The sequence below is a fragment of the Typopeltis vanoorti genome, chromosome 8 (assembly GCF_054136105.1).
Source record: "Typopeltis vanoorti isolate ZY-2024b chromosome 8, IOZ_Tvanoo_1.0, whole genome shotgun sequence".
NCBI lineage: Eukaryota > Metazoa > Arthropoda > Arachnida > Uropygi > Thelyphonidae > Typopeltis > Typopeltis vanoorti.
Window position 1 is genome coordinate 109,755,001 of NC_143556.1, and position 10,469 is coordinate 109,765,469.

A 10,469-nucleotide genomic window follows, 5' to 3' on the forward strand; every position below is an offset into this window, starting at 1 on the left:
GTGGCGCTTGCGTCCTCTGCGCTTGGTCGCTCGAAATTAGACTTAAGTTCAAGTCTAGTTGCCGACTGGAGGAACTTTTTCTAAGCCTTTCTTCGACTGGTCCCCAGTTAGTCGATCTCTGGCAGGCAAGCAGCTGCTATAATTAATGATAGACATGGGCCATCTATCTCTGATTGGCTACCGGTGGAGATTGAACTGCCCACTCAGTCTTCAAAAGCTAGATAGGGTATAAAGACCTCGCCTACTCTCTATAAGGAAATAAAAGGCGTTAGCTGATTTATTTATTTAGTTAGTTATATTATTCACTTAAACCTTGATATTTCAGGTCTACCTACTCCCTGATGAGACCTCAATAATGGTTGAAACTGGTCTGGGTAGTGACCTCTCCTCATAATGTAAAACAGTAATACATCTCCTAAGAGCTGCGTTTTACATTATGAGAAAATATTAAGGATAGTGACGGAGCTTGCTCTACCTTTGCTCCGAGTTACCCTAGTGTTGTACTACCCAAGTGATGACTTACGCTTGGACTCGCCGATAGTTCTTCGGCATGAAACTCTTAGATTTCGATGGATTTCGATCTCCGAGTTTCGTACCCTGCTGTAAAATAATACGGGATTTACTATCCCCTTAACTTAGTTGTAATATGTTAAGAAAATGTTATTTTTAATGTTGTCGGGTCCATTCTCCGTGGAACTGACATTCAATGTAATACTAAAAATACGAAATGTACAAAGGGCTTCTGTAATAATTTCAAACATTTCTGTTTCTAATAAAAATAAAAATAAATAAAATAAAAACATTACTTTTCTACTGAAGGAAAATCGCAATTTGAAACTTTCGCGCGAGCGAAAAACTGAATAGTGCGATGACCTCTACAACCACAAAATATGCCTTCTTGCCCTCACTAACAATGTCGTCATTATGAAAGTCTCGTATGTCGTAACGCGAACATATAAGAACTCGTAACTAGGTTGTTAGCAACATCAATGAAGTATATAGAATAGAAGCTTCAGAAGATAATTGATGGATGTGCAACTTTTTAAAACACTCATTTCTCCAAGTACATTTATTACGATTTAATATACATTGTCATAGTCTCTCTCTCTCTCTCTCTCTCTCTTTGGTTTTCATTGAAGTACCGAATTTTAACTATTTTATTTTACTTTATTCACACTATAAAGGTAGCCCTAAGCTTATCCTTACAATACACGAAAGCGAAAAGAAAATTTTCATTATCAAATATAATTGTATTTTAATCGCACCTTAAAATATCACATATGAATTGTCATTTTCATGTACATTTATGCTCTAATGCCAGCAATTTTTTTTTCTTCCTCACCTCCCGCTATACACGCTCCCCTTTTAAATGGAAAACTGAATAGGTTATATGTCAAAAGTTAAAATTTTAAAAAAGATCAGTTTGTTTTTCGACAAGTCATACTGTAAAATTAATATTATTGTTTTCTATATATTTTACATTATAAATATGTTTCAAATTCAGTAATTCATCGAAATTCAAAAAAGCTTTCCTGAAGCATGCTAGAATGGAAGGTAGCTATTCCAACATGAAATTAAACCAATTTGTATTAAATTGTCTGTATTCCGATGAATTCTCATTACGTGTTTCGGTTTTTCCAATTTAAAATCATAGACTGCTATTAAATTATAGCGATGTGATATTAAATCTGTGATCAGAATATTTAGTTACACTAAAATTCAGTGAATTAAGTGAACTTGTTTAATAAATAATAACAACCTTACAGGTATTCTATTAAAAGTGTTCAATTATATTATTAATCTATTTCAGTTTGATTCGTCAAAGTAAATATTTACGATTTTTATTACAGTTAACCTTTACTAATCTGAACTATGTGCAGGAAAGTGTAGTTTAGAATTAGTGACAAACTAGATTAGTGAAGATAAGAGCAGGGAGTAATAAAAGGTAAATAAACCACTATTGCTATAGTTATGCCTCTTGTGGAAACTCCATAAAGCGAATTCTATTTCAGTAAAATTCAAAACACGTCAATATTTTTAAAATTCTATTCACCGGAATGCATTTCATTTCCGTGTTAATAATATTAGGACCCATTGTACAAGTGCGTTTGATGTTCTCGGTTTAAATTCGCAAATTCTGTACTTTGTGAAGAATTTAATAAAGTATTAAAAGGAAATTGCTTCAGTCTTCTTTTTTGCTTTAATATTAGAAAGTACAGTACATTTCGATTCTGAGCTTAGAAACTAATGAATAAACCTAAATTTATAAAATTCGAGTTAAATAAGGTTATTAGCAAGTCCCCTTTTCACTTCATATTTGAAGCTCAAACTATCTTAAATATGAAAAGAGAATCATTTTTCCAAACACTCGAGAAAGCAAACAGCATAGATATCCGAATAAAATTATTCAACACCGACATAAGGAACTTAGTGTGTTTTAACAAAATTAGTGGACTTCCATTCGTTCAGTTCCCAACTTAGTATTTGATTATTTCAGAAAGTTGGCCAAATAGTAAAGTATATTCAACGGTTCTACTTACCTTATCATTTGAATATCTGATTGTGTGTTTAATGATGCCCATGACCTCCATAGCCGCCGTGGTGACCACCATATCCACCCCCATGGTGCCCATATCCTCCACCATGGTGTCCATGCCCTCCGTGGTGACCTCCGTATCCTCCTCCATGGTGACCACCGCCATTATGACCACCATATCCCCCATGATGGCCGCCATATCCACCACCATGGTGTCCTCCATATCCACCATGATGTCCTCCTCCACCGTGGTGACCTCCATGTCCTCCTCCACCGTGGTGACCTCCATGTCCACCTCCACCATGGTGGCCCCATGGAACAGAATAGGCAGTGTCCATCATGAAGCAAACTACAAGAAAGCCGACAAGTGCACAGAAGAAAACCTGAAAGGTAAAAAACTAATTATTATGAATTACATTACTACAATGAATTTCCATTCTCTTTACATATCATTGAAAAATACGCATTCCTGGAATGAAATTATTTTTTGCATATTTCTATTTCCTAAGAGTATTATTTTCTTTATTATAAATTATATTATAATAAAGAGAATTCAAAATTCTGTATCAATGGCGAGTATGAAGAAAATTATTTGATTTCCTAATGACATCATTTATCTAATGTTAAAGAAATAAGAATATATATAAATACATGGAGCACAACTCATAGTGAAGTCATAACATTTAGTAAGAAAGTACTGCCAGGACTGTAATTTTTTTATACACAAATTATTGCAGTACAACGTACTGCAATATTTTAGCAATAATGTAACTGCAAAGAATTTAATGGTTAATATTAGATGTTATCTTCTTCACTATGCTGTCAGTTATTTGTTTTCACAAAGCAAGCTGAAGATAATAAAGATATTTTCAACATTAAAGACCAAAAATACCTTAGAATTCTTAGTGTGAAAAGCGAATTCCTTTAATTATGAATCAGTGGATTGAAAGTTCATAATTTGAATATCAATGATTATTCTAAGTTACGATTACAGCCAATTTTCTAATTGTCCATGGTTAAATTTAACTCATTGTATACTCGATTTAAAGTTAAATTGAGTACAAATGCAACCCTTTTGGTTAGCATAAGGATTACTTAGCACTTATCAGTGCTAAAATATCACTGTAAAATATACTAAAATATCAGTGATATGGTATAAAACATAAAACTCTTGAACATGATTTAGCTATATATCGGGAATTATCATGTTAATCATCTCCTAATTTGGTATTCTTAAGTTTTTAACATTAATAATATAATTTTAAATGAAATTTGACAAGAAAAAAATATATTCTCTTCATTTGAATGATATACAATTACCCATTCATTAGTAAATCATGCTTATCGTATTTTATTACAATTATTTAACATAGAAAGGCAAATTTAGAATTTAAAGCAGCAATAAATGAATAGTTACCTTAGCATTCATTGTATGGACGTCTGGCAAATATCAACTGAATACAGGCTGTATGAGAAGAGGAGTGCTTGTCCGGAGACTGATAAGCTTCCCTGAAATCTCTACCCTTTTATACTAAACTCAAAGGTTGTCAGATTTTGTTTGATGACGCATATCACGTGAACGAAGTGTTGAATAGTTTCTCAATTGTTTTCTAATTTTAGAAGATGGCAAAGAAGAAATAATCAATGCAAATAAATACGCGTGAATCATTCTGTTAACGTTAGTTCCGCTCTACTGACCTCCCAGTTCTTTAGACCAAAATTTAGATTTGCTATAGAAGAAATTTCAAGAGGCGAGTCACTAATTCTCGCACATCAAAGCTTTGGTGTTAGTTGACACGCAGGTATAAAAAAGAAGTTGTATATGATTTATTTCATGGAAAGAACAATTTCTTTGCATTTCCGCGATGGCACTTGTTGTCGTTGGGGTCAAAAATAATCTTGAAAAATAATCAAAAAAGAAATCTTGAATAATGAAATAAAATTATATCAGACTTTAAAAACATTACGAACAAAAACTAACTGCTGGTCATTTTTTCTTTAATTTTATTTTTAGGCTTTCTTAACACACTTTGCTTGGGTTTCATAAGCTAAGTTTATGTCAAAGTAAGATCAGGTCTGTGTTGAAACAGAAAAGGATGAGTCTCATAACGTAGTCATGGTTTTCAAACACCTTTTTGAAAGCATATCATCATTGTACAATAGCATGCAGAAAAAACAGGTACCAGTAAGAAGTAATAATTAATAATCAACAAGACATATTGATTTAGTTTATACAATAAATGTATATGAGTTATATATTATTTAATATTTAAAGTTTTGTAATGTTAATATTTTAGCGTTATTTCATAATAATATTGTGAAATAATGTCAAGTATACATGATTACTATTAAGTATTATTATGATTAATAAGTACATGAACTTATTAAGTAAAATTAAATATTAGTATTTAAATATTATATTTTAAAATGTAATTTATGATATATATTAAAATAAGTCTGTGTGTTTAATATTAAATATATCAGTACCAGATAATATATCATAGGAAGTGGCTAGAGGTTACTGCGTGATACTATACGAATAAATTTCTGCCGGGGTCTCTGAAACATGCAGAAATCGGATTACTCTGCAACCTATAGCATGGCCACTTTCACGTCTTCTGGAGCATTGATGGTATTGCAGCATGATGACGCCTGCATTATGCCATACTATGGTCGTATGACGAAAGACAATACGCAAATACTCTCTCCACACTACCACTCAAGAACGATGAGTTTTCCTATCCAGGGTTATATGTAAAATGAAATCTGCAACAATTTTTATTCCCCCAAAGGAAGTGAAAAGGCTTAAGAGGATTTATATGTGTGTGATTATACGAGGGGGGGGGGGGAACTGGAAAGTTCGGATAAACACCTAAAAGAAAATGATATTAAAGCAACTGATATAACCACAAGAAAGAACATACTAGTAGCAGATTTATGAAGGCAACTTTTGTTCTTATATGATATTCTTATATCCTCGTATGTTCTCTCTTCTGGATATATCAGTTGCTTTTATTTTATTTTTATTCTAGGATAATCAGAATTTTCCAGACCTCCCCCCTCGTAAGTATAATTATCATTACCCCTGTGGAGATGATTACAACTGCATTCATGTTCAGTTGTTTCTAAGCAGCAGTTTTCTAAACAGATGTCATATCATGAAATTCTTTTTTTTTAAATTAATGTTAACGTTTCTTTTAACAAGAACCATTTTTTCCCGAATATTCTACTCAAATGTATCCATACTGATTTCATAAAAACAGCATGGATGCATTTGGGAGGAATATAAAATTCAGAATGGTAAAACTTTTCTTCTATCATATATTAAAATAATGAGACGTTTAACGATGAAAAAATATGAACATTTTTAGTATTAAAACACATAATCAGTTATGAAAATCGGATTATTATAACCTGTTAAGTGCAATGAAGTTGTTGTTGTATATGTGACTGTTAACATTTTCATGATTTGATTCAGAGAACACTTGAATATTTCAACTTTGAATCCAATGAATTTTGATGGTGATTATCCATATTAGCATCTAGTACAAATATTTGAAACCAGTTGTCAGAACTAAATTTATGTTTCTTGAAAATAATTTCAAAAAAAAAAAAAATAATTATACATTATTCGGGCATAATATTTTTTTAAAATTTATTATATATTATAAACCTAAAATTCTTATAAATTTAGGATTAATCATAATAATAATATAAAAGTATGTATAATAAAGTTATTTATTTAAATATAAATGTTTACAAGTATAAAAGTATCAGTATTATGAAATTAATTATTATAATACGAATAAGAAGAATATTTGACTCTCATATGTGCCGCAATCACACAACACAGTTCGGTTAAGTGAGTTAACCGATCTCAAACGATGGTGAAGGGTTTCTTCTCCCGGAAACTCGGGTTTTTCGTCCCTCCAACAGGCAAACTGGTCCAGTAAAAACACATATCTACAGATATAGAATATTATTGGATAAGGAATACAACGAGAAACTACCTAGTTCTATAATACATCCCTATTAAAGTATCATTGCTTCTTCACATATCATTGCAATGAGGAAAAACACATGCACATAGAAAAGCTAACCTGAACTTTTACATACCCAACATCATCAATAAGTTACCACTCCATAAGTTACCACTCCTACGCAGAATTGAAGCGGGCACTATATAGATATTGCAGCGAAATATGAATCACCATCATCATCATCATCAAATTCCTGCCATGTACCCTCAAGGGGTGTACAGGATATGACAGTACTACATGGAAAAATTACATCATTACTAAATTCCTATCTACAATTTTCCTCCAAATCAGTCTGTTACTTGTCAAGACTCCAACATTATCAGATCTTATATTTCTATCATCTAAGGCACTTTGTACCGTATCAATCCACCTATATCTTGGTCTTCCTCTGGGTCATTTTCTTGCCAACCTGGCAGAGAACACTTGTTTTGCTAATCATTCCTCTCCCATTCTATTTAAGTGACCATACCATCTGAGATTAGCTCTGCTAACGCATTCCTGGATGTTGACAATGTCAAGTTCTTTTCTAATATCCTCATTTTTAATATGATATTGCCATTGATGCCATCTGTTCACGCCGCCTCTAATCTTTCTCAGGACTCTCATATCTGCGGTCTCTAGTCTTTGGTCAAGTGTTTTACTTCTGACCCAGCTCTCAGATCCATAAGTTAAAATTGGTTTGAACACAGTCTTGTATACAGCTAATTTAGTGTTCGGACTAATTTCTTTCTTATTCCATATGAATTTATTCAATTGACTTCCAACGATACCAGCTTTGCTGATTCTGTTGTCTATTTCTATATTTAGTTTACCATCTTCATTAAAAATTGTGCCTAAGTAGCTGAAATGTTTTACTTGTTCCACAGGTTCTCCATTCACAACACAGTTGACATTTTCAATGATTCTGCCTATTTTCACCGTCTTTGTCTTTTTATTGCTGACTTTCATACCATATCTATTACAACAGCTATTCAATTTAGTCAGAGAATCTTGCCGACTTGTAGCGGATTTATTTAGAAGTATAACATCATCCGCATAAAGCAAAGAGCTGACATTAATATCTCCAATTTTGATATCAGGTTTAATACCACATTCCTTCATAATGTGATCCATATAGATAATGAATAACAGAGGATAATGTACATCCTTGTCTCACACCAGATTTAACATTAAACCATCTTCCTGTACTTCCTTCAATTCTAACTGCTGACTCACAACTCAAATAAAGACTAAGTATTGCTTGATATAATGCTCCATTGACACCATATAACTGCAGCGTATTGAATAGCTTCTCTCTTGGCACCTTGTCATATGCCTTTTCCAAATCGACAAAACTTAAATACAGATCTTTGTTATATTCCCATGCTTTCTCGACTATTTGTCGTAAAGTGAAGATCTAATCCTGACAGCCTCTATTTGGCCTGAATCCAGCTTGTTCTTCACCAAGCTTTTCTTCCACAATTCTTCTCAACCGTTTCTCAAGTATACTTGCATAGATCTTGCCAGGAACACTCAGTAGGGAAATACCTCTGTAATTCTCACATTCAGTTTTATTTCCCTTTTTATATATGGGTACTATGAGAGCTCTACTCCAATCATCGGGAATTCGTCCCTCTGTCCAGGCTTTCTGAACTATGCAGTGCAGCCACTGTAAGACTCTTATACCACCATACTTCAGCATTTCTGGTCGAATATCATCTACTCCTGCTGTCTTTCCACATTTCAAGCCTTTGATGGCTCTTTCTACTTCAAGTATGGATATGTATTCCTGACTGCATGCCTGGTCAGTGTTTTTTATCACTGTGCTGTCATCACTGCTTGTTTCATTTAGCAGTTTTTCAAAGTAATTACTCCATACTTCAAGGATATCTTTTTCTCCTGTTTTCATTTCACCTTTATCATCTCTAACTCCTTTTACAGCACTCTTTCCTCCATTCCTAAGTTTCTTCAACAACCTCCAGAATATTTTGCCACCTTCTTGATATTTATTTTCTATATTCTTGCCAAAGTCCTCCCATGACTTTTGTTTAGCTAGTTTTACACACTGTTTAGCTTTCTTACATTTGTCTCTGTATTCTGTAAGAGTAAAAGCTGACTTATTTGCCAGGAACTTTTGATATGCTTTCTTCTTTTCCTTCACTGCCTCTTTAACCTCCTGTGTCCACCAGGGAGTTCTGATTTTTTTATCCTTGCACACAACCTCACCACATGCCTCTTTGGCAGAATCAATCAATGTTTCCTTCATAGTTTGCCACTGAATCTCCAAGGTTTGATTCCTGTTCTCAAACTCTTTCATTTTCTTTTCAATAATATTTCTGTATTTTAGTCTACAGTTCACATCTGAGAGCTGCTCAACTTTTATTCGCTTTAAAACTTTCTTACATGTTATTCTTTTCAATATGAAATTCAATTTTATCCTGCTCAAGACTAAATAGTGATCACTTCCAATTTCAAATCCTCTGTACACTCTGGTGTCCTGCACCAGGGAGAAAACATCACTGTCAACAATAACATAGTCAATGAGACTTTTCTTATTCCTAGCCTCTTCTCTCCATGTGAATTTGTGCACATTTTTATGTTGGAACATGGTGTTAGTAATAACCAGTTCATGTCCTGAGCAGAAATCCAACAGATATTTGCCATTATTATTAGCTTTGCTCTTTTCTCCAAATTTTCCCAAAATATTTTTGTATGTCTCACAATCATTTCCTACTCTACTATTTAGATCCCAAACAAGGACCAACTTTCCCTTTTTCATTGTGTCAGTTGCTTTTTCTAAAGCCTCAAAAAATTCCTCCACTTCTACCTTAGTAGAACCTTCTGTGGGACCATAGGCACAAATAAGTCTCATTGTCCAGTTCCCCAATCTCATATTTGCCCACATTACTCTACTTGAGACTGACTGCCATTCAAGAAGATTAGCCTCGTATTTTGTGTTGAATACTATGGCTACTCCTTCTTTTCCTTGATTGTCATTGCCTGAATATAACATTTTGTATTTATTGCTCAGAAAGATTTCACCAGTTTTGGTCTTTTTTGTTTCAGTCACCCCTATTATGTCGATCTGGTACTTATCTAATTCATCAGCTAGCTCCATTTCTTTGTCATTCAGGCTTCTTACGTTGATAGTACCGATCTTTAACTCTGGTGATGTTGAGTTGGGGTTTGTTTTCAGATTTGTTCCAGTAGCTGACTTTTCGCTGTTCGCCCTGGTTCCCTGGCGAAAACAAAGGGGGCCTTGTTTAACCGGGCGACGCCCCAGCCGGCATGAAATTTTGTCATGTTGTACCATCATTTTTTATTATTTTGGTTTAACCAATAAGTATACAATTTGGTCGGCTAAATCCCAAATTGCCAGCCCATCCTCGTTCGTTCAGTATCAAAGTAGATACCCAACAGGGTGCACCACGAAAAGGTGAGGATTGGACATTAGGTCAGAAGCCCTGGTCGGTTCTCCGCATTCCTTTAAAGGCTATGTGGAGGTCTCATCTCAGTTATACAGCTTTGACCCTTAAGCACCCCAAATATGAATCACTCCAAATTATAATTAAAAAAAGACATAATGAAGTTTTTTACCAATACAACACAAAGACGACCTGAGTTTAATGGTAACACGCACTCACGCACGCACGCACACACACACACACACACACACCCATAACTAGCCTTTCCTGTGGCATGTTTTGTGTCCCTTAATTTTTTGTGGAAATCAATAATAATGAAAATAAATACGGTATGACAGTAACTTTTATTAATAAATTATACATATCTAAATATATTTATTAATATTGCAGATATGTAATCAGGGCTGCCGTTACCATTTAGGCAAACTAGGCAACCGCCTAGGGCGCAAGCCATGCAGGGGCGCTTCTACACTAGATTTAAAGGAAATG

The 10,469-nt window shown here is 33.9% G+C and overlaps 1 protein-coding gene across 1 annotated transcript in view; it reads right to left on the reverse strand.

Moving 5' to 3' along the window:
• The window catches only part of LOC150104279 (uncharacterized), a 4,592-nt gene extending 564 nt beyond the window's left edge, over positions 1 to 4,028 (reverse strand). Inside the window, exons 1-2 of the mRNA XM_090396883.1 lie at positions 3,954 to 4,028; positions 2,541 to 2,919 (exon numbers count right to left, since the gene is read on the reverse strand). Coding sequence (XP_090253009.1) covers positions 2,569 to 2,919; positions 3,954 to 3,965 — 363 coding nt within the window. The 5' untranslated portion in view covers positions 3,966 to 4,028 and the 3' untranslated portion in view covers positions 2,541 to 2,568. The remainder of the gene's footprint in view (positions 1 to 2,540; positions 2,920 to 3,953) is intronic.
• Positions 4,029 to 10,469: the final 6,441 nt, after the last annotated feature.